At 35.5% G+C, this 26,036-nt stretch overlaps 2 protein-coding genes across 2 annotated transcripts; one reads left to right on the top strand and one right to left on the bottom strand.

Moving 5' to 3' along the window:
* Positions 1–4,697: 4,697 nt before the first annotated feature.
* Positions 4,698–6,822, bottom strand: LOC111910993 (AT-hook motif nuclear-localized protein 14). Its single transcript, XM_023906761.3, has 6 exons — positions 6,355–6,822; positions 6,075–6,127; positions 5,873–6,004; positions 5,631–5,783; positions 5,101–5,365; positions 4,698–4,977 (listed from the first exon to the last, which is right to left on the bottom strand). Exons 1-6 carry the CDS (start codon positions 6,776–6,778, stop codon positions 4,916–4,918), a joined length of 1,089 nt encoding a protein of 362 aa, XP_023762529.1. The 5' UTR covers positions 6,779–6,822; the 3' UTR covers positions 4,698–4,915.
* A 4,998-nt stretch (positions 6,823–11,820) lies between these two features.
* On the top strand, positions 11,821–12,438 carry LOC111910980 (uncharacterized). Its single transcript, XM_023906749.1, has one exon. The coding sequence runs from the start codon at positions 11,821–11,823 to the stop codon at positions 12,436–12,438; it is 618 nt and encodes a 205-aa protein (XP_023762517.1).
* Positions 12,439–26,036: the final 13,598 nt, after the last annotated feature.

Genomic DNA, 26,036 nt, shown 5'->3' with positions numbered 1-26,036 from the left:
TCCCGGAATTACACTTTAACCCCCGAAACTCCAAATCATGTCATTTGACTCCCCGAAACCAACACTCTGATAAATATTATGGATTGTAGGGCTATTATTCATTTATTAATCTTTATCTATTTATTTATTTAATAAACGGGATGTTACATGTATATTTACATTTTAACAATTTAGAAATGTATTTATATTGACAGTTATACATTATAAATACATAATTGTATTTATGTTGTTAAACAATCTTTATAAAAATTTATGCTTACAAATGTTCTTGCAAAGTACATTGTTATTTTAGAATATATATTTTAATTACCTGATGTTATATATGTTCTTTGATTTAATCATTTATTCCAAACTCGTTGACTTTTAATCATTCAATGTAGCTTTATAAGCCATAATTTCTATTTTTTTAACAAAATAAATGGTATCCTAGTCTATATGTACGTGTCTACATTTCAAATACAAGGGTATCTCAAACATAGTTTCACACTTATAAACTACATTTCAAATACAATGGGTTTTTGGAAACTGACCGTCTAAAAGAAAACTACTTGCCGAAATAAGATTATTGTGTTGTGTTTATTTTCTTTTATTATAATTCTGTTATATATAATTTTTTGTATATCAATGTCATTTGTATGATTGATTGTGTTTTTTACACTCTATTTAAATTTATATTATGTTCTATAAAATCATAATTTTATTAAATGTCTAAACATACAGAACGTGTGTGTATATATATATATATATATATATATATATATATATATATATATATATATATATATATATATATATATATATATATATATATATATATATATCATATTGTCTATTTCTTGAAAGTTTAAGAGGTACAACTAACATAGCTCAATATACAAACTTTTAATGCAAGTAATATTAATTCCCATTAAAATTTTTTTACCATTTACCATAAATAACATAGCTTGCCTAATAATGACTACCATAAATTTAGGAAGTATATGTAAATTATAGACGTAATTTGTTATTACCATTTAAAAATTCGGAATCCTTGCTCTTTTGAAATCGTTAAATGTTTTCTTTCATAAATAATGATTACCATAATCAAAACTCGAAGAATTTATAGAAAAAAAACATTGACATTGTTTACAGCAATGAGATGGAATGAAACGTCTCCTTTCAATTATCCCAATGAACGAACTTAATCGACTATTGTTGATTCCACACTCCATTTTAGTCTATGTGGATTTGAGCTAAATGACCAATTACTCTTGTATTTTTATTGCTTTTAGACTGAGCACATTCAAGCATGATCTGCAAAGGTTCCTATGTAACAAAGAATGTTTAACATGCTCATACTGGCTAATATTATTGAACATCAATTTAAACCAAAAACTATTGGCAATCCTTGTTTTGTTATCTATTTCTACAACTTGATATCTTTAAGGGTAAATTACACCGATCGTCCCTCGTGTAGGTACCAGAAAACATATTCAATCCTTATTTTCAAAAATTAACTCGGACCGTCCCTCGTTTGGTTAAAAGTTGCATGATTCATCCCTTTGGACATAAAAAGACCATTTTGCCCTTATTTATTTATTTTTCTATTTGTTTGTAATTATTAATTATTAATTACTTATTTATTATAAAAAAACTTTAAAAAGAATAGGGCCCTAAGCAGACGTTCATAACTTGTCCCCAACCCCTTTCTTCTTCGACACACCTCCTATCCACCATCACCACCCACAGTGGCGACTCCGACGACACCTTCGGCCGTCTTCGATACTCTGGGAACATCTCCGGGCGACTCCACCAAGCCACCCCTTCCCTTTCCCTAATGTTCTTTCTTCTTCTTCTTTGAATTTGAGCGGCCATCTCCGCTACTCTCTCTTTCTCTCTCTCTCTCTCTCTCTCTCTCTCTCTCTCTCTCTTATCCTCTTTCTAATCTCCGTCACCTCCACCTATCACTGCTAGCACCTCCTCTAACTACCACTGGTCATCATTCAAATCTCAAAAAATGAACCCTAAACTTGTAAATCGAAGAAGAGGGAGATTTAGATTGGAGAAGCAATCTCAGATAGAACCCAATATTCTCCATCGACGACAGAGACAGAGAAGGGACCATATTCGAGGCGTTGTTTGAGATGGTTTTCTGGCCCTGATTTGTGGCAGTTATATGCACTTTTGGTGAAGGTGAAGTTCAGAAATGATTGTCGGTATTCAGGAAGAAGTTTCATTTTTAAATGGTGGCATTTGAAGGCAACAATTTTCGAGGGTGGCGGCGGCAACGGTTTGTTTCGGTGGTGAAGAGGTTAGAAACAAGTGGTGTAGAGGGTGGGTTCCGTGATGGGCAACTGGTGTTCCCGGTGAAGTGGCTCATGGTGAAGGCGGTGTTTAGGAAAAAATGGTTAATGTTTCTATGAATATGGTAGGCTACAAACAAAAAAAGTAGCCGAATTTGACTTTAATGGATGTGCTCCGGTAGTGGTTGGTCGGAAGTGGTGGATCAGTGGTTTTTCAATAATTAACAGAAGATGGAGGAAGAGAGATGAGCAAAAGGAAGGTGGGGGGAGGGGTAGGGTGGTAGGGATGTTAGGGTTTTTTCTTTTATTTTTAAATTAATAATAATTATTATAACATTTAAATTAATTAAAAAAGAAATACAAAAGGGCATAATAGTCATTTTATGACTCATAAGGGATGAAGCATGCAAATTTAAAATTACGAGGGACGAAGCGTGCAACTTTTAACCAAACGAGGGATGGTCCGAGTTAATTTTTGAAAATAGGGACCAAACGTGCTTTCTGATACACGAGGGACAATTGGTGTAATTTACCCTATCTTTAATTATGTATGTGGTGTATGAGTAATCACTTGGGGCACTAAATGGGACACTAAACGATTATTTCATGTACACTAATGGCTTAATGTTTGACTTTTTTTCTACTAGGTTTATCTACTATATATTGGGGTGGTGTGTAATACATATTTTTTATGATTCATCTGTGTTTTATCTAAGATTGTACTTTAATTTTATCTTATTATTTAGCAAATTATGTCACGTGACATTTTTATAATAAGTTAGATTTCAAAAAAAATTACAATGGCTTAATTGGAAAAAATAAAAGTAGGATACCATATTACACAAGTATATCAAAATACATTGCTATTTTAATAGATTTAAACATACATCTAAATACAAAACATGCAATTCTACACACGTCCAAACAAACATGAAACTCCTTTCCATTGAGAAACTATTTTACAAAAGTGAACTATTTGTTGAAAAGAACTATTCATCGATCCGTAATTTTGCGCGGGTAATCACCTAGTATATATATATATATATATATATATATATATATATATATATATATATATATATATATATATATATATAGTTTTTTTACTAGTGGTTCCCACAGGTTGTAACCTAGTCTACCCTAATAAGTAAATATTTTTTTTCCACATGTCATTTTATGGTTTTTTCTATTTTATTAAATTAGGTGTGAGACCCGTATGTTATACAGGTTTGATAAAAAAAAAATTAAATATGAAAGTTTAAATAATTTTATTTAAATTTGAAAATTTAGATTTGAAATTTAAAATTTAAAATTTGAATTTAAAAGGAAACATATTAAATACTATATGAATACTAATATTATAATTTGTTGGTTATTTTCAATTAAGGCAATTATTAATTGAGATGTAAATATGATGTGCTAATTAAGAAAATATTAAAAAAATAAAAAAATGACAAATGGAAAAAACAATTAATTAAAAATACCAAAAAATGACATGTGTTCAAGTTAACGAGAAAATGGCAGGTGTCAAAATTATTTTCATCTATTAGGGAGGATTTCATGTAATATTTAAATATAATAATAAATTTATATCAAATTTCATTAATTGACTTTCCTTCTAATTTCAAATTTTCTAAATTAAAGCCCCATTAGTTTCCTTTGTTTATTTTATCTAAATTAGTACATTTTTTGTTTAAATTTAAAAAAGAAAAAACACTTTAATTTTAATAATTCAATATTTTTTTCTTATTTTTTTATAAATTGAAACTTCATAAATATTTATAATTTCATATTTTTTTAAATGAATCCATATAATATATGGATGTTAAACCTAGTGAGTAATACCCAACCCAAACTACATAAACATTTCATCAATTCTACAACACATAAGGTAAACTTCATCAATTCTCTTTAAAAAAAAAAAAAAAAAAAAAAAAACACATAAGATAAACTTCATCAACTATGTCCTACACACCTACGCAGCAAACAAATATTGTAAAATTTTGTTTTGTAACTTCATATTCAACTAAACAAATTCTGTTTCAATAAGTTAGATATAAAGTGATTGTGATTTCCCTATAACTACTTATAACTACTTAGTTTATAACCAAAATTTTTAAACTTGGCAAAATTGAAAGTGATTGTTAATCCACTTACTTTAATGAGTCATGGTTAATGGTACTGTCGTCTGTCGAAAAAGGAATTTTGCAAAAAAAAAAAAAAAAAAAAATGGTGTTCTGCAAAAAATTTTGATACCAAAATTTGAATTTGTGATAACACTACTTTGGGCTCGACAAACATGTGGTTATTTTGTACTTGTATTTCCCCTGAAAGGCCAAATGTGGCATTTTTTTATAATACTCCGTACTTTTTAAACATCATTTGTTCAGACAAGAAAATACTTCAAACAGAAGATAAAGGGACAAAAAGAAACAATAACATCCATTAAATACATTGTGTGCATCTGTAACCAGTCCCAAGAATACTACTGACTGCAATGAAAATACATAAGCAAATCCCAAGAATCTAACCGAGCATACACCATTATCATTTATCATATACCATAACCAAATACAAATCAAGGGGTATGCTTTCACTTAACTATACAGTGATTCAACCAGTTTCTTACGTAGTCAATCACGGAATTGATAAATATCTTCATTTGGAGAAGGGTTTTCTCCATGATTCACTCTTCCTGCAAACACCCCAAACATACCATTTTACACATCTACCCAACCAAACCTCAAGTGTCCTACTTCCAAACAAAGTTTTTTTTTTTTTTTTTACAAAATTTATAAAGAAAGACATGAAAATATACCTGACAGATTAAAACCAGAAGTGTTTCTTGAATCATTGTTACCCCTCCAGTCAGATAACCGAGGAGAGGGCAAAGGGGTGGTTGCATTTTGGATGATGAATGGATACTTGTCACTGTTTTGATGCTGATGATTATTATTGTTGCCAATCATTGCAGAGGAATCAGTAGTTGCCAATGGGAAGGCTGAAGAATCCTCTTTTGTAACAGCAGCAGCAGCAGCAGCAGCAGTGTTCTTACTGCTTATAACAAATGCACCAACAATTACCTTGGAAAACCGAGTAAATGGTGAGCATAAAATATTAAAATTAGGGGGAAAAGCACAACGTTTCACACTGATTCCATTATTTTAGGTTTTTTTCAGAAGCTGCAACCTTTCAACTTTCAGTTTTGTATCTTTTGTTGATGTGGCTCAACTTCTTTTTGATGTGTTTGTGTGTTTTTACCACATCAACAAAAAATACAAACCAAAAGATAGAAAATTCCACAACAATGGACGGAAATTAAGCTAGGTTGCTAGAGGTGAATGTTACCTGCACGGGGCCCGCAGCTATCAGAGGTCCATCAACACCACCTCCTATGATTTGTCCATCATTACTACACAAACAGATACTTAATCCACCACTCCTGCTTTCAAAATCAGCACGCACATAAGATCCACATAGTGATATAATGTCAAAACGCCCCTGAAATAAATAAATAAACATATAATAAATCAAATCACTCGATTTCATGAATTTCTTAATTGTGTTATGAAAAAGATGAATGGTTTAACCTCATAAGTAATGTTGCCACCAGATGTGGCTGGCTGATGTAGAGTTGCATTAGAGATCACACCAGATGCTGATATCACACATATCTCTTGCTTGCTTTGTTGCATAAATGACATGATTTTGTAGCTAACATCCTACAAAATTCAATCAGAATGATGAAAATCATAAATCAAAGTGTTCAAACTTGAAATACCCAATGCATACCTCGCCAGCTGTCACTGTTATCATGTAAGGTGTAAAACCTTGCCCAGCATTCCCTGAAATAAAGATAATAAATTTATTTCCGAAGTAAGGTTTCAGATCAGTGAGCCAAGAATCCAAATTTCAGAATGTAAACACCCAATTCAATCATGTAATGAAAGGAAATTCATAATATAGGAAAAACAAGAATCAATAAACCCTTAAAGTCTAGCGTGCTTAAAAAACTCAAGAGGGTCAAACGGATAATGTTTAGATTTACAGAAGATTTTAAAGAGAACCCTACCAAGAGAAGGTTTCTTGGAAGAAGAAGTGGTTGTTGAGGATCCCCCAACAGTCTGAGATGTGTCTTTTTTGCTAGGCGAAGACAAGCGGGGAACAGTTGAGGTTGGAGAAGACAAGGAGGAGAGTCTCTTAGCAGCAGCAGCTTGCTCCGGCGTGCTATACTTTCTGGGTCTCCCTCTCTTCCTCCGGACGCCGGTCTGTAATGGAGAAGAGACGGCAGATGGGACAGAGTTGTGAGGATATAGCGTTTGACTGGATCGTGTATCTGTGCTGTTATTTGGTAAGATCCCATTGCCGGTGGCTGCTGGAGGTTGAGAAGGTGGTTGTTGGTGAGGGTGAGGGTGAGGGTGGTGCTGCGGTGGTGGTGGTTGTGGTGGTTGTTGGTGGTGGTAGTAAAAGCCTCGACCAGGGTCACCCGGTTCCATTAGATTATTTTGGTTTTGAGGAGATATTTTTTAAAGAAATTATTTTATTTTATTTTCTAAAGATTTCTTTTTTTTAGGTTTTTTGAAATTGGCCATCGTGTGGACTGTGGACCTGCGAACGACTGATTCCGAGTTGACTCACTCCTTGATTCCTCGAGCTCGATAGGGTTAAAATGTCCAAGAAAACAAAACAAAACAGAAAATGACAAGTTATAAATCGTAGGGGATTAATTTTTAATTTTTTTTAAAGACCATCTTCAATTTTTGTAAGATTACTAGTACTCCGTAACATTTTAAATAGTTTTCTTTTCCGGTGAGTTTTCCAATTCTTTTCATTTTGCTCTGTATCTTCTAGTAATCTGTAATTCTTTAAAAAATAAATAAATATATAAAACCCCTCACATTTCCTAGAGTTATTTTTATGACCAAACTATTCCAAAAATGTATTTACTTAAGTTTGTACAACATCCTAAAAATTAAAAATCAGAGTAAAATTTTTATTTTTCAAAACAACCCCCAAGACAATAATTATTTTCAAAAATGTTGTTTTAAAATTATAATTTGATAAATCAGAGTAATCCCAAATATCCAATAATATAAAATTCGAAGGATGTGCACGATCACAACTTCGTTTCGCCACGATCATCTAAAGTACCTGAAACAATAAACCAAAATTGTAAGTCAAAGCTTATTGAGTTCCCCAAACGTACCACAAACATATAATCAAACAGATACTGGGTCCACAACCTCCTGGTTGGATTACGTATGACCCATAACCTTCCGGTTGGAATGTCCCGACCCACAACATTTCTGTTGGATTGCCTAATACATATTGGGTCCACAATCTCCAGGTTGGATTACCCCTGAACCATAACCTTCCAGCTGTAACCTTTCGGTTGGAATGCCCCGGTCCTTTGACTTCCCGCACAAAACAGTACATTCTCAACCCTACCATACCAAGTTGACACATACATAACAAATAACAGATATTTATCAATAGATAATCATATAGCCAGTCATCAGACAAATATACAGATCTAACAGTTCACTACAACATAACAACATCTTATATACCAGGATACATAATCTAGTGGGTCGGCATTGGTGCCTTTGACCCAGAAGTACAGTGAGAAAAACTCACCTCATAGTTTGACAATGATAACCGAAGAAATCACCACTCTAGATACTAACTTTACTGATCACATATACAAAAACAGTGACCCAACTCAATTTACCACTCAAAATACTCATAATACGCCTAAGTCAAACTTGGTCAAAATATGGTCAAAGTCAAAATCAAATCCACACTCGAAAGTCCCACAGCCACTCATCACGTCGTGACCCTCTAGTAGTCACGTAGTGACCTAATAAGTTAAAATAGTCGAGGAACACCATCCTTACTTTGTGACACCCCAAGTGCTCATGTCGCGAGGATGCTCTGGACAAAAGTGCTTAATAAAACTATCAACCCCTTTTTGGATAATCAACCAAATCCTCCATAGTATCTTATTTACTCCAGAACATCATAAAAATCATGGCTTTTTGTACATGCATGTCCAATGCATGTCCTAAACACTAACTGGGGCACAAAAAGAGGAAATGATACCAAATCTCATGTAAGAGTCATAAAACTCAACCATATTCCAGATCTAGCATCTATACTACTCAAGGGACACTGGAGCTCCATAAAGTTGGCAACTTTATGGATTCCAACCACTACATCATCTTATATATGAAGGATAAAGCATAAAAATCTAGATCTAAGCTTATGGACTCATAAAGCAATGAACTTGAAACTCACAAAGGTCCAGAAGATGTGAAAATGATTAATGATGAGGCTGGAATGCATAAATGATGGACTAGATGCCCTTCCTCTTCCTCTTCTTGGCTAGAATCACCAAAAATAAGCTTAAGATAAAATATGGATGCTAGGGTTTCAAAGGGGAGTGCAAGGAGATGATGGGGGCTGAGGGTGGGCTAACCTTAGCCTTCGCTTCCTTTAAATACGGACATAAAACCCCCAAAATTAGGGTTTTCCCCTCAAACGGACATCACGTCGTGAGCCATATGTGCTCACGTCGTGAGCCCAAAGGTGATGTGCGTTTCCATTATTCCCCTCACAACGTGACGAGCATCCCTCACGTCGTGAGTTGGATTAAAATTCCTAATTTTAAACTTGATAAAAATGTCCACCTGAACTGAGTGTTACAATTCTCCCCCACTTGAATCAGACTTCGTCCTCGAACTCCACTGCTATGAACAACTCAAAGTAGTGCTCCCACATCTCTGCCTTGGGTCCCAAGTCCAATTAGAACCCTTCTGATGTTTCCACTGAACTTTGACCAATGGAACCACCTTGTTTCGCAAGGTCTTCATCTTCCTATTAAAAAACCGCCACTGGCCTCTCAACATAGTTCTGGCGGTCATCAACCTAAATATCATCCAGAGGAACAACTGATGAGTCATAAGCCACACACTTCCGAAGCTGAGAAGAATGGAAGGTGTTGTGAATCAGATCGAGCTACTCAGGAAAATCCAGCCTGTAAGCTACCTTGCCAAACCTGGCAATCACTCGAAATGGCCAAATATATCGGGGGCCCAACTTGCCCCTATTCCTAAAGCGTATTACACCCTTCTAGGGTGATACCTCCGATAAAACAATATCGCCGACGTGGAACTCCAACTCAGATAAACGCTTATCAGCATAACTTTTTTGTCGACTCTAAGTTGTCTATAGTTTATGTCTAATATGCTGAATAAGCTCTGTCGTCTGAAGGATTACCTCAGTCCTTCCCGTGTGTGACATCCCCAATTTTACGGCCAGAAAACACCGATTTGTTTATGCTTTCTTTTTTAAAATCAGAGTAATCTTTTAAAGAAAACAGTTGCGGAATTTGTTCCCAAAATATGATAAAGATTTATCAAAACATTTCTTTAAAGAAATGTATTTTCATTATATAACAAAATCTAGGGATGTCATGTTTCGATACAGACACATAAGCATAAACAGAACTTACATTATTTACACTAAAGATTTTACATCTCCTTTAATCTCTCCGTGAAATATATCTTCGTATCGATACCTGTGATACAAAGGAAACTGAGTGGGTCAGGCTTGGGAGCCTGGTGAGCATATAGGGTTTTCATCCCACAATGTTATATCATATAAATATAAAATGAACATCCAAAATTATATAATTTCACCATATAAAAGCAACTCTAATCCCACCCCATCGATCCTCACAACACCACGATCTAAACTCTCGTATCTAAACTTTTCCTCTTTATATGATCCCTACTCACGGATCTAAACTAATCTCTCCACTTGATCCATCCTCTCGGACCTAAAACTAACCTCTTGGTCTAATCCATACTCCCGGATCTAAACTAATCTCTTGGTCTGATCCATACTCTTGGATCTAAAACTGTTCCCAATCCATACTCCCGGACTAGGGACAAATAACTGTGTCTTAATCCGTACTCCCGGATTAATAACAAGTTTACCTATTGGTCTGATCCATACTCTCGGATCTAAAGTTGTGCCCAATCCATACTCCCGAACTAGGGACAGTTAACTATGTCTTAATCCATACTCCCGGATTAATAACAAGTTTACCAATTGGTCTGATCCATACTCCCGAATCTAAAACTGTGCCTAATCCATACTCCCGGACTAGGGACAATTTATTATACCTAAATCATGTTCTGATCCATACTCCCGGATCTAAACTGTGCCCAATCCATACTCCCGGACTAGGGACAATTTACTATGTCTTAATCCATACTCCCGGATTAATAACAAGTTTATCTCTTTTCCTATTCCATATTCTCGGATCTAAATCCAATCTCTTGATCTAATCCATACTCACGGATCTAAAACTAACCTCTTGATCTGATCCAAACTCACGGATCTCATCTACCCATGTCCTACCCAACATATTCGTAGATACAAAATATATATACAGTTTAACTCATTAAAACCTATATAGTTCATCCATTCCATCAACATCTCAAATAAACAACAATATATAAACACATAGCACGTATTTCATAGCAAATACTTAATATTTATGTGTTAGAAGAAAGTTACCACACACTCACCCAAAATATATACTCCCTCCGTCCCATTTTAGTTGTCCACAAATAAAAAAACACATAATTTAAGAAAAATACATTTAATGCAACTTTTCTAAATCAAAATGACCTATCTACCCTTGTATGAGCAATTAATACACTTAATCAAGCATTAATACAAATAAGAACGTCCATCCATTTCTTTCGAATAGAATAAAAAGAAAAGCTTAAACAATTTAAATAACCATTAAATACTTCATTTAGTTAAACGAAAAGGATATGTATTCGTGGCATAGTCTTCCCACCAATTTTTTACTGTAAATTAGCTTACCTCCAAATTGAAAAATTTTAATCATAAGATAAAAAACTTTGGCTCCAAGTTCTCCCTCCATATTCAATTCAATGAATCTTTATAACCATTTCCATTCACCTTTTTTCCCCTACGTACAACAGTAGATTATGGAGAACTCTTTAACTTTAACGACTAAAAAACACACAAGTCATGCTCAATGTCAATATATATATATATATATATATATATATATATATATATATATATATATATATATATATATATATATAAAGCCTTACTGCAACAAAGTTCCAATGGAGAGTTGAGAAGGGGTTCCATAAGTGATGTAGCTGCACTTTTCGGTGTTTCTAAGCGGACCGTAAGTCGTATTTGGAAGCGGGTTAAACTTCAAGCTGAAAATGGGTCAACAGTTGATTTATCTTCAAAGAAGTTACAGGTTGTTGGGCGAAAAAGGGTTCAACTCGATTTGAATCAAGTTTCACAAATTCCGTTACGTCGTCGAACAACCATTCGGTCTATTGCAAAATCATTAGGTGTTTCAAAATCAACTTTACATAGAAGAATAAAAGAAGGTGAACTTAGACCACACACAAATGTCATCAAGCCGGATCTTACCCATGCAAATAAAACAAAAAGGTTAGAATTTTGTTTATCTATGATTACGAGGTCATTACCTAATTCAAATCCTACATTCCATGATATGTTTAACATCGTCCACATTGATGAAAAATGGTTTTACATATCGAAATCATCAAAAAGGTACTACCTCGTTCCCGGCGAGGACGAACCATCAAGAACATGTAAAAGCAAAAAATTCATTACAAAAGTCATGTTTTTAGCAGCTGTTGCTCGGCCACGATTTGATGCATTTGGAAATGAAATTTTTTCCGGAAAGATTGGAATCTTCCCACTTACAACAAGAGAACCCGCTAAGCGTTCAAGTAAGAACCGTGTTGCGGGAACGTTAGAGACAAAACCGATTTTATCGGTTACTAAAGAGATAACAAGATCGTGGTTGATAGAAAAAGTTTTACCCGCTATAAAAGCTAAATGGCCACCAAACCATACGGGTCCAATATTCATTCAACAAGATAATGCAAAGCCTTATATTGATGTTAATGATAGTGAGTTTATTGAAGCATCGTCTCAAGATGGATTTGATATTCGTCTTTGCTTTCAACTCCCAAATAGTCCAGATTTAAATGTGTTAGATCTTGGATTTTTTTCGGGCGATTCAATCCCTTCAAGAGCAAGAGGTTCTTCATACGGTTGATGAATTAGTTTCTGCAGTGCAAACCTCATTTGACAAGATGCAATCTCATGAGCTTAACAATGTTTTCTTAACTTTGCAAACATGCATGAAAGAAATCTTAAAGGTTCATGGTGGCAATAACTATCGAATACCACATATCGGTAAGAGTAGGTTGGAACGACAAGGTAATTTGCCATTACAAATTGAGTGTGAACAAAGTCTCATAGATGAAGCAGCTTCGTATTTGGTCTGATATGTAAACATGAAAGAAGATGAAGTTTTAATTTTGTTGTGTAAAACCCTCGTTGTCATTTTTTAGAAAAAAAAAAGAGAATGTTTGATGTACTCATTTCTAAACAAAAAGTACTAGATGTAACTATGCATGCGTCATTATGAGATGAAAATTTCCTTTTGCTTTTCTATTCCAAACAATTAATGCCCGTAGTAATTAGGCTATTTAGATTTTTGTGTGGTATTTATAACCGAGGGTAGTATGGTAAATTAAGTTAATTTTAGTAGTCTTTTTTTAGTAGGTGACAATAATTTTGGGACAAACCAAAATAGTATAGTTGACAACTAAAATGGGACGGAGGGAGTACTTAATACATTCAAACAATACTTGTATTATAATCGTGTTTATGAAAGGGACTATACACTCACTTGATTAAAAGATGATCGGACAGCACTACGACTCTTCAAGTAGATATTCTTCGGTGAAACCGGGATCACTTCACACACCGGGTTTCTCGCGGGCAGAGCTTCGGCTCGGAAACTCTTTTCTTCTCAGGATCTTCGGTGCTTCGGGACTCGCTTCGGGTCTTGGGATGATACCGGGGCTTAGGGGGGGTTAAAATCGCACGCAAAATGATGTAATATGGGAGAGAGATGAGAGAATGAGCAACCAAACTTAGCTGGCCCTTCAAATATATTTATAGGGCAAAATCTGCCCTTGCCACGTCGTGGGCTTGGTCGTCACTGCATGCGTCATCGCAAGTTGCATCTGGGGGACTCCCGGAGGTGTCAGAAGACTTGCCGCGTCGTGGCACTGCTTGCCACGTCGTGGTATCTGACAGTTTTGGGGTTTCGCGCCCCGAGCTTCAGAAGTTCATAAATTTCGCATACAAACTCCATTTTTGACGTTCTTTATATCGACGCATAGGTGAGATTATGCTCTACAACTCTCGTTTAGACTCCATTGGCTAATTTTGAATTTATTTTTAATATATTATAAATATATTACTTATATATTATTTTCAGTAGGCTGGGACAGAAAACTCCGTTCGAAATTCATAACTCCTTCATCTGAACTTCGTTTTCGTCTGTCTTTTTATCGTTGGACTACTATCAAAGACATCTTCGACTCTCGTTTAGATCACTAAGGATAGATATCTATCTACCTTAAATTCACTATTTACGTCGCGCTGGGTCGTGCCGGTTCTGTCGTGAAACTTCGACAAGTCATAACTTCTTCGTTATAACTCGGATTTTGGTGTTCTTTATATGCACGGAAACCTTGTCACATATACTACAACTTGGTTAAGATTAATCCTTCTAAATAATCTTCCATCAAAAAGTCATTTTTGATGCTTATCGTCTCTAAACTGACTAGCATGGATCTACGGGTGTTACAATTATCTCCCCCTTAGGATGATTACGTCCCAGAATCATCAACAAAACCGGGTAGTATAATGACTCCAAACGTTATCTCTTCATCCTAGGTCATAATCATAACTTCCTTGTTTCTTCGAATGAATATCTAACTCTTGGACTCATTGACTGTAGGCGGTGCTCGATCTTGCACTTGCTCCCTATCTCACGTTAGACTCCAGATTATGACCTTCAAGTCACAATCTCGATCCTCACTGGATACGAACTTAAGATAAGTTCTTTTATTACTACAATGGACCGATGTGTCATATTCTAATGACCTCTCATCGTATGTTGCAACGCTCAGACTCAAGTCTCTTAGAGTCAAATTCCAAAACAGAGTATACATTCCTTCATGTTCTAATGTGATACAATCATATTTCAATATGTAGCACTTCTAGCTACCAACTTCTTTAACAATCATCGCGATACTTCTACTGATCGCCTTGGTTAGCTTTCATTTCAATCTTTTGGTTTAAGTCAGATGCTACATCAAACTTGGTTCTCTGAACCACATATCATACTCATCGTAGTCGGACTCAATTTGATATGACCACTAGGTTCGGAATAACAACAATCTTCTTAGTCATTACCGAAACGATGGTAACGACATGCTTGAATAAAACGAAATCATTTACTAGCTTCTTGGTAACCTTGTGACTTTCCCTGATCCAAGCGTGAGTCATGTGCTTCCGGTAGTATATGCATCTACTACCTTTCACACCTACTCATACTCGTCCCAAGTATTGTCCCGCGGTCGACCAAGTCACCATACAAGAAAATCACACAACAATTTAACACATACGAAAGTGTCCAAATAATCATAGAAATTTCCCTAGACTCTACTAGGATTTCTTCATTGCTCAATCTACAATCATCAATTCTACTTCAACTCGATTGGTGATGGAAATTCCAGACGATGGGATAACTTCAAGAATTACACCAACCGTTCCATCATCCTGCCAATCGAAGGTATACTTCAGACGTACCATACTCCTCTAAACGTTCCATTATTTTATCAGACATAAACTAAAGGCAAGATACCACTCTTACGATATCTTCCGATAGGTGTCATTCACTATCATAAGCCTTTCATTTCCTCCATTTACTCAATTCTCTACGAGTCTTCACCACAACATTTTGTACACCTAAGTAGACGTTCAATGTACCGGGCGAGAATTTAAGATAACAAAGCTTTATTTACGATAGACGTATAAATCTCCTTATCACTCCGAAACGTTTATATGCTAGTACTAATATCGTAGTCATACGCTTAGAATCCTAAATAGAGATGCACACAGAAACCGGACTGGCCTATAGGATCTGATCTGATCCGATCCGAAAATCGGATTTGGTCAAAACCGGTTTTGACCGAATCGGATCGGATTGGACCGGTCACCGGATTGAAACCGGATCGGCACTTCGGACAAGAAATCGGATTATACCCCGGATCGAGAACCGGATCTAATTGAAACTGGATCCAAAACCGGATTTTTTTGTTACTGTTAAAAAACGGGAAATTTTGAATTTTTTTTTCTAGCTAGCCGTTAGAACTTTAAAAAAACGGCTACTTTGACTTTTTTTTTTTTTGACTTTTTGGCACTTCTAAACACCTATATATACCTTTCATTTGCTACATTTCAATTTTACACAAAAAATTTATTACTTATTTTCATAATACTAAAAAAAATGAGCTCGAGAAATTCAACCGCGGGTCAAGATTCGGATGCAACGGTGGTTAAAATCATACCAACCACTCAGAGTAAAGAAGTGTGGGAACATTACGATTTGTTTTTGTTGTCGAACGGGAAGGAAAAAGCGAGATGCAAGAAGTGCGGTCTGTTTTTGGGAAAAGATGGCAATAGCACGTTAAGGAGTCATACAACAAAAACTTGTCCGGCTGTAAAAGGTCAAAGCGATCCAAGTCAACCAAATATTACTCCCGACGGGTCGATCTTCATTTACAACAATGATGACCTTCGTGAAAGCTTTTGCAAGTTCGTGATTCAAGAGGGCTATCCTTTCAACCACTTCGACAACCCGCGATTAACAAGGATTTTGCGGGAAAAAATGCAACCGCAATACCGGCAAGTAAGTCGCACTTCTCTTAGACGTGATGCTTTAAAGTATTGGGATATAGCCAAAAAAGATATGCAATTGGGATTTTTAAATATAAAAACCGGTGTTTCTTTAACCTGTGATGTTTGGTCCTCCATCGATAGTTGTCCCAAAAGCTATCTTTGTGTCACGGCACATTGGATAGATCCCTCTACTTGGGTAATGAACAAACGAGTTATTGCTTTTGAACTTTTTGCGCATCCTCACATGGGGGCAAGATTATTTGCAATTTTAGTAAGCATTATAGAGACTTATAATTTACGCGACAAAATCTTCTCTATTTCGTTTGACAATGCAAGTAACAATACCGCCGCGACAAAAAGATTAATTGCAAAGTATAAACCTATTTTGGATGGCCGTTTTTTTCATATCAGATGTGTTTGTCACATTATTAATCTTGTGGTACAAAATGGTTTAAAAATGATAGATTCGACGATTGAAAAATTCAAAACTGTGTTAACTAGAGTTTTTGGAAAAAAATAAAGCTACAATGGAAAAATTCGAAAGTTTGCCATTTCCATTAACGTAACTCCATATAGTCCTCATTGAGATTGTGACACTAGATGGAGTTCAACATGCATGATGTTTGAAAGTTTGACAATTCAAAGAATCACTTTGCAATTATTTTAAGACACAATTTCAAAAGGAAAAAACCCGGTTTCGGATTATGATTGGGATTTGATGGAAGAGTTTGTGGAAATGTTAAAAGTTTTTAAACAATCAACCATTTTTCTATCGGGTGTGTATTACCCTACAAGTCCATTGTTACTAAATGAATTATGGTTGATGTCCGCACAATTGGAACGTTTTGAACAAAGAAGTGAAATATTTGTTTTGGTTACGAGACCAATGAGACAAAAACTAGTCAAATATTTCAAAGAAATGCCACCACTTTTTACTTGCGCCGCGGCATTAAACCCATGTATCAATGTTACGGGTGTAGAGGCTTTGATTACCAAAATTTCTATGTCTTTAAATTTGCACAAAGATAACTCAAACTACATCCGTAACCAAATAAACATTTTTAATGATACTTTTACTAATTTGTTTGACATTTACACTACAAAATATGGCAATATGTCAAACACTTTTGCAAGTGTAACCGACTCTACTAGCGGTGCATCGGGTAGTGGTGGGGGTCGAACGGATTTTCATATCGACCTCTATAACTACCTTTTGGAGGAGCAAAACAAAAGAGCACGCACATTAACGCCTAGTAGCGAACTTGGAATTTATATGGTTTCAAACTTTTTAAAATTCATGAGTGCACCACAATTTAAAAATTTGGATCTTTTGGCTTGGTGGAGAGAAAAGGAAGCACAATTTCCTATTCTCTCCGTCATGGCCCGTGATTTACTAACCGTCCAAGCTTCCACGGTAGCTTCGGAATCTGCTTTTTCTTTTAGTGGAAGAGTTTTATCAAAGTTGAGGACGAATCTTACCCCGGTTGCGGTAGAGGTTTGCGTTTGCTTGAAGGATTACTTGGATTCTGTGGAACGTATACAACACTTGGCATCACTAGAAGGCCCACTATCACAAAATGTTGAACCGGAGATCATGGATGAAGAATATGCACTAGGCTTATCAACACCTCTGGTAGGCGAAGACGATGACGATGAAGTCGAAGACGAAGACGGGGATGAAGAATATGGCATTGATGAGACCCCTAGTTACTTGCGTGGCGGTTGAAGAAGAATTAAATGAAGGCGACACGAAGTGGAAGACCACAAAAACTATTTCCATTTGGCTAAATGTTATAACGCCACTTTATTATTATTATTATTTAACTAGTTTAAAAACTCTTTCTAATTCGACGTTTGATGTATGTTTTAACTTTTAACTATTTTAATGTACCCATGTTGCATTTTGTGTTATATTTGAGGTCCAAAAAATTGTTATTTAAAAAAAAAGGGCAAAGTCGGATCGGATTTCGGATCGGATTGGATCCGGATCGGATTAAACCGAATCGGATGCGGGGCTCGGAAAACCGGTCAAATACGGTTTGAAACTGGTTCGGATTAAAGGTTGAATTGGATTTGGCGTAACATCATCAAACCGGATCGTATCCGGATCCGGATCGGATCGGATCGGATCGGGTCTTTGTGCATGTCTAATCCTAAACACATAAGGTTTCCAGATCCGGTCGGCAACAGACCATAGATCCGAACAAATAATAGCATCAATATAGCTATCACACAAAACATTTAGCACATAAAAGCATTTTTAGGCATCATTCCTAAAATAAACTAGTGCTTGTGTCAATTTAGGTGTACTACCTAACATATTTTAGACACACTCCTTACAATCATTACTTAGCATTCTAAGTTTAAATCTAAAAATTTCCCACAAATTCTTAGTTCGCTTAAACTAATGCTCTGATACCAACTGTGACATCCCCAATTTCACAGCCAGAAAAGACCGATTTGTTTATGCTTTGTTTTTAAAATCAGAGTAATCTTTAAAAGAAAACAGTTGCGGAATTTGTTCCCAAAATATGATAAAGATTTTTCAAAACATTTCTTAAAAGAAATGTATTTTCATTATATAACAAAATCTCGGGATGTCATGTTCCGATACAGACACATAAGCATAAAAAGAACTTACATTATTTACACTAAAGATTTTACATCTCCTTTACTCTCTCCGTGAAATATATCTTCGTATCGATACCTGTGATACAAAGGAAGCTGAGTGGGTCAGGCTTGGGAGTCTGGTGAGCATATAAGGTTTTCATCCCACAATGTTATATCATATAAATATAAAAAGAACATCCAAAATTATATAATTTCACCATATAAAAGCAACTCTTAGCCCACCCCATCGATCCTCATAATGCCACGATCTAAACTTTTCCTCTTTATCTGATCCCTACTCACGGATCTAAACTAATCTCTCCACCTGATCCATACTCTCGAACCTAAAACTAACCTCTTGGTCTAATCCATACTCCCGGATCTAAACTAATCTCTTGGTCTGATCCATACTCCCGGATCTAAAACTGTGCCCAATCCATACTCCCGGACTAGAGACAACTAACTATGTCTTAATCCATACTCCCGGATTAATAACAAGTTGGCCTATTGGTCTGATCCATACTCTCGGATCTAAAACTGTGCCCAATCCATACTCCCAGACTAGGGACAATTAACTATGTCTTAATCCATACTCCCGGATTAATAACAAGTTTACCTATTGGTCTGATCCATACTCCCGGATCTAAAACTGTGCCCAATCCATACTCCCGGACTAGGGACAATTTACTATACCTAAATCCTGTTCTGATCCATACTCCTGGATCTAAACTGTGCCCAATCCATACTCCCGGACTAGGGACAATTTACTATGTCTTAATCCATACTACCGGATTAATAACAAGTTTATCTCTTTTCCTATTCCATATTCTCGGATCTAAATCCAATCTCTTGATCTAATCCATACTCACGGATCTAAAACTAACCTCTTGATCTGATCCATACTCACGGATCTCATCTACCCATGTCCTACCCAACATATTCATAGATACAAAATATATATATACAGTTTAACTCATTAAAACCTATATAATTCATCCATTCCATCAACATCTCAAATAAACAACAATATATAAACACATAACACATATTTAATAGCAAATACTTAATATTTATGTGTTAGAAGAAAGTGACCACACACTCACCCAAAACATATACTTAATACATTCAAACAATACTTGTATTATAATCGTGTTTATGAAAGGGACTATACACTCACTTGATTAGAAGATGATCAGACAGCACTAAGGCTCTTCAAGTAGATATTCTTCGGTGAAACCGGGATCACTTCACACACCGAGTTTCTCGCGGGCAGAGCTTCAGCTCGGAAACTCTTTTCTTCTCGGGATCTTCGGTGCTTCAGGTCTCGGGATGATACCGGGGTTTCGGGGGGTTAAAATTGCACGTAAAACGATGTAATATGGGAGAGAGATGAGAGAATGAGCAACCAAACTCGGCTGGCCCTTCAAATCTATTTATAGGGCAAAATCTGCCCTTGCCATGTCGTGGCACCTTTTTCCACGTCGTGGGCTTGGTCGTCACTGCATGCGTCATCGCAAGTTGCATCTGGGGGACTCCCGGAGGTGTCAGAAGACTTGCCGCGTCGTGGCACTGCTTGCCACGTCGTGGTATCTGACAGTTTTGGGGTTTCGCGCCCCAAACTTCAGAAGTTCATAACTTTCGCATACAAACTCCGTTTTTGACGTTCTTTATATCGACGTGTAGGTGAGATTATGCTCTACAACCCTCGTTTAGACTCCATTGGCTAATTTTGACTTTATTTTTAATATATTATAAATATATTACTTATATATTATCTTCAGTAGGCCGGGACAGGAAAACTCCGTTCGAAATTCATAATTCCTTCATGTGAACTTTGTTTTCGTCTGTCTATTTATCGTTGGACTACTATCGAAGACATCTTCGACTCTCGTTTATATCACTAAGGATAGATATCTGTCTACCTTAAATTCACTATTTACGTCGTGCTGGGTCGTGCCAGTTCTGTCGCGAAACTTCAACAGGTCATAACTTCTTCGTTATAACTCGGATTTTGGCGTTCTTTATATGCACGGAAACCTTGTCACATATACTACAACTTGGTTAAGATTAAACCTTCTAAATAATCTTCCATAAAAAAGTCATTTTTGATGCTTATCGTCTCTAAATTGACTAGCACGGATCTACGGGCGTTACACCGTGACTCTGTGACCAACCTTTCCCCAACAAACCGGGGTACGAAACTTCCTCCCATAGAGAATCTAGATTGGCGGAATTTATGGGTTTTATGCAAAACAAACAAACTTAAAGTCTTAAGTGTGCATGCAACCCTAATGAAGATCTATGTTTTCTCTATTGAACCTATAACTAAGAACATCAAAAAGAAACCCTAAGAACATTAGGCTATTTTCGAAAATACCAAATTATGGTTTAGGATTACATACCTTGATTGTTATTGTAGGAAATAATAATGAACACCTTCTTCTTGATCTCTTCGAAGCAAACACAACAATTGACGTGCCTCTAATGGAATCACACCCAAGATAACAACAGGATGAATATAGAGAGAGGAAAAGGGATAGCCAAATTTCATCCAAGGCTTCTTGAGGGAAGGAGTGGACAAAAATATGAAGGGCTAGGTCCTCTATATAGTTGACGTAGCTTGGTGCCAAAGATAGGGTTTAAGGGAGAAACCCTAGATTCCCCAGCATGGTAACCAAGCAACCCATTCCCCTTATCCAAGGGGCTTGTACAAAAACTCTTGGGCTTGCCCAAGTGATTTTCGTCCACCTCATCAAATGAGGTCCTTAGGCCTTTGATATTGCCATATTTATACCTATTTTTAGGCAATATTTAAGTACATTTTTATTAATAAGTTGATAATATGTTTAGAATAATGGTACTATTGACTTTAAAGTGTTATTTTCAATCAATTAAAAGGATTTTCGAAGAGAGGGACCAAAAGTGACAATATGTAGAACATGGGAGACTTGGAAGACAAGAGATGAGCAAATCCACGAAAGCTACTAAATCCACGACGTGGCCAAGTCAGCCACGACGTGGCCAATGAATTCTAGAAGATAAAGATCGTGATTCGGAGGAATCCTTGCCCGGTACGGATAACTTGAAGCCCACGACGTGGCCTGGATAGCCACGACGTGGCGCGGGATTTTGGAGTCTATTTAAGTGTTCCTGATCATTACGAAAAAGAGAACCTTTTTGGCTGAAGGAAAGAGTTCCAGGAGACGATTTGGAGCGAAAGAAAGGTTCTGGATGAAGGTTTTCAACACCAAAAAGAATAAAGGTCTATATTTTAGTTAATTAAGAACATGTTTTCTATTACTTCAATTTGTGTTGGTTTATTAGTTGCTATGATGAGCAGCGGAATCTAGCTACTCTTGTTTAGCTAGATGAAGCTTCCAACTTATGAATAGCTCAATTTTTATGGATTAAGTTTAGTTGGTAAAAATTGCTTGTGTTTGATTTGTATTACCTAGCATGCTATTGTTTGTTTCTCTAATTGCTTGATTGCATGTTTTGTGTAGCTTAGTGACCATTAACTGCATGAACTTGGTTACCTCATGATTTAGTGAACATTGAATTGTTAGAGCTAGGATTGACCAATCTTAGTTAGTAATTAGAGTAAATAAGCTTAGCTGTGCTAGAGAACGCGTATTGTGACTATAATTGCGTTTATATAACAAATATTACTTAGCATATTTACATTCATAATTAGTTCTGTGTTTAATTATGTGTGAACATACATGGTTTGACATGAATTAGTTAATTATTGGTAAAGTTAGAACTAAATTAGTAATACAACTAAAAACCAACTTAATAATCTGTAATCATTAGCTAGCCATAAGGAAGAAGTGGATTCAAACTAAAAAAGAGTGTGTGTTTTTACTTATTGAATTTGAATTTAAGTTCATCTGATCTTGTAAAATCAGATAAAACCCCTTTTAAACTTGTTAATAATTAGGTTAATTTAATAGTAAGTAAATTAATTAGTAACACCGTTCCCTATGATCGACACCCGACTTACCCAAACTATATTGTAATTTGACTAGGTAGACTGCCTATAAGTGCATAGTTAGTTAAGTTTGTTATGTTATAAATATTAAAATTAGTGGGTACTTTTGTGCACATCAGCCTTCTTTCTTCAACTTTCAATAAATAACCAAACAGTCCCTGCACTTTTAATTAATCCAATTAATTCCAATTAATTTCTGATTAATTATTAATTAATCTGTATGATTTCTAATTAGTATATTATTTTCATCATACATTAATAAATCATTTGTTTCAATTTATTAATCACATAATACTTTTCTTTCTCTTTCTCTAAAATTCATCATGTCCAATTGCTATGTGTGAGGGCAACCTAAAAGGACTGTGCTACTACCAATTCAGGTATATACCAATTATATTTATGGGCTTAGAAACCTAATCCAACAGTCTCCCACTTGGATAAGTCTAATAGCTATAATTGCCAGTATAACATCTAAATTGATCAACAAATTGTAGCTTCCAAAAGTCGTTGTCAAACTCTGACCCATTCAATTACGTGTCCTGAGATAAGTGATCATATAATACTCTGTTCTGCAAGATATCATTTGGACATGACACATGAAACATAATCAGTCTCATTTTCCAATACTTTGTTTCCTGATTTCTGAGTTTGTAATTGTTGGGATTTGAGCATTCTAACACTCCTAAGTGTACATGCAACCCTAAATACCTTGGATCTATGTTTTCTCTATTATACATGCAAATATGAACTTTCCAAGGTATTTATCCTAACTAGCATAATAACATGATTCATATGAATATATGGAGTTAGAATTAGATACCTCTTTGATGTAGAATGTCTTCATGAAGATTGAGTGCCTAGTTCTCCAAGTGTGACACCTCAAATGGTTCACACAACACCAAATGCACATGGAATGACTTGAGAGAACATACACACTTCATGAAATAGGCTAGCCCTATCACTCACACATAGTCGTCGATTTTCCCAATGATATGATCTTTATATAGTGTCACAATTAGGGTAAACCCTAATGGTCATGGCCTTCCATTTCCTTGGATCCATGGGTTTAAATACACCATGGAGCATCCATGGAGCATCCTATGGGTTTTAGCCCAACTTGATAATCCATGGAGCATTAGCCCACTATACAAGTATGGATGATTTACACAATCAACCCATATAGTTAATTAGTCTTCTTTTGATCACTTAATTAATTCAAAATTAATTCTTGATCAATACTAATTAAATAATCCTATTAATATATTAGAACTTATAATATATTAACAAACCTTAAGTGTTATTTCTCACATTATAGTCTATCCAAATGCATGATGTCATGCAACCCAAATGGACCATCCTGGGTCGGGTCAAGTCTTACCAATTATAGTTATGGACTTAGACATTAATCCAACAGTCTCCCACTTTGATAAGTCTAAAACTATTATTGAGTATGACTTCAAGAACCGACTGGCAATCGTAGCGCTCAAAAGCTTCTGTCGAACTTTGACCTTGTCGATGAACTCTGACCTTTGTCAATGACTTGTCCATTAGATAAGGGATCATATATTTCTCCATTCTAGATATCATATGGACTGAGACATGGATTATAATCATTCTCTCTGTCCATTTGTTGTTTCCCAATTTCCGATTTATGACGACTGGCTAATTGAACAAATCAAATCAATCCTGGACCGGCCGAGCACTTCCATTTGTCATCACCAAATCATCGAGGGGCCCACAGATATCGCTTTTATCCGGAAGGTAAAAGGAATGGATAAACTTCGACTCATATGGCTTGTTCTACTACTTGTTGAATCATAAACAAAGGCACATTTTATAACATCGAGTTACTGAATGTGTTTTCGTGCAATCAATGTACAACCAACTCATAGTAACAACTCATATCTCTAGGTTTGAAGAATATAAGATATTATCGTTTCATGATCACTCGTGATAAATTCCATGAAGTGATTCCAATGAGCGCGGGTTGAATCGAATACTTAGAACTTATGATCACTCATGAGTGTTGTAGCCCTTTGTCCAACATCTTAGACCTCTACAAGCCAACCCATGACAGTCTTGATTCATATCTACTTCCAACATATGACCGACTGTGGATGGTTTGAATAACTTAGTCATCCAGAACAATGACCTAGTTATTCAAGAAGTTAAAACATGCAAAGTGAAACACAATAATAATTGAATCCAATATGGTATCAAAACCTATGAACATAAATAAAACACCTTTTATTTATCACCATATGATTACACATTATTCATTGTATACTGTTTCAGCTATCAAATTTATTCTTGAATTTAAAACAATAGTTGTCCCATGCTTCAAGCATGTACACTATGTTTTCTAAACACTAGTCATGCCATACACCAAGTATGCATACTATGTTTGTCTATAATATTTACTTTGTGAAATAGATCAATTGAACATAACTCCAATGATTCTCTTTTCACAGTCCCAAATTCTTACTGCAAATGCAAGAATTCCAAATTCATGCCATTTACTGAAATCTGTTAGATTCTAAACTTATATGCATTGATCCTCTTATAATGATTATGCACAAAGTCAGAAAGACTTTACAACAAACATTACAGAGCATTCCAAAGGAGATCAACTCCTTGGAAACATCCTTCTTGCATTAAGTTTCCTAATCTTATACATATTGAATAATTTCTAACTTTGAAACATTTCCATATTCCATTTTGACTATCACTTCCGAACAAGAGTTGCCTCCTTACAGATTATGTCAATATGGTCCTTCCAGAATTATCACTATACTTCCAACTGTCCTTGAGCAACCAATCTTTTGTAACCCTTAGATTGTCTTCGACAAATGTTTAATCCTTTTAGTCATATCCAATTCTAGTTCTTTTCCCTTCTTAATGCCCCAGGCATTTGGAAAATTTTAGAAAGGATGAATATAGCACATGTAATCGATCCTATATCCGAAGCATATGGGACACGATTCATGATGTCTCACATAAAGACTAAACCAGTCTTTTGCTATAACATTTCCATTTCTATTTGCCAAGTTCTCATAATTCAGATTATGAAAAGGGATGCTGTAATCATAATCGAATTTTAGAACGCAAATAATGGACCCATATATAGAATTTCCTTATGTTGAGCCATTCCAACATGAAATTCATATATATATATATATATATATATATATATATATATATATATATATATATATATATTCTTGACTAAATTTGATTAAAATCTCAATCTAAGCTTTTAGAATTGAAATGAAGTATAATTTACTCTCCCT

Source organism: Lactuca sativa, chromosome 8 (assembly GCF_002870075.4).
Source record: "Lactuca sativa cultivar Salinas chromosome 8, Lsat_Salinas_v11, whole genome shotgun sequence".
In the NCBI taxonomy this organism is placed as follows: Eukaryota; Viridiplantae; Streptophyta; class Magnoliopsida; order Asterales; family Asteraceae; genus Lactuca; species Lactuca sativa.
The sequence above is the reverse complement of the archived record's forward strand: the minus strand, read 5'-3'. Positions and strand labels throughout refer to the sequence as shown.

Coding starts and splice junctions, on each gene's coding strand:
- LOC111910993 (XM_023906761.3), bottom strand. CDS start 6,778: ATGGAACCGGGTGACCCTGGTCGAGGCTTTTACTACCACCACCAACAA. Junction 6,005..6,074: donor TAACAGTGACAGCTGGCGAG/GTATGCATTGGG, acceptor TGAATTTTGTAG/GATGTTAGCTACAAAATCAT. Junction 5,366..5,630: donor TAGCTGCGGGCCCCGTGCAG/GTAACATTCACC, acceptor CGGTTTTCCAAG/GTAATTGTTGGTGCATTTGT.
- LOC111910980 (XM_023906749.1), top strand. CDS start 11,821: ATGATTACGAGGTCATTACCTAATTCAAATCCTACATTCCATGATATG.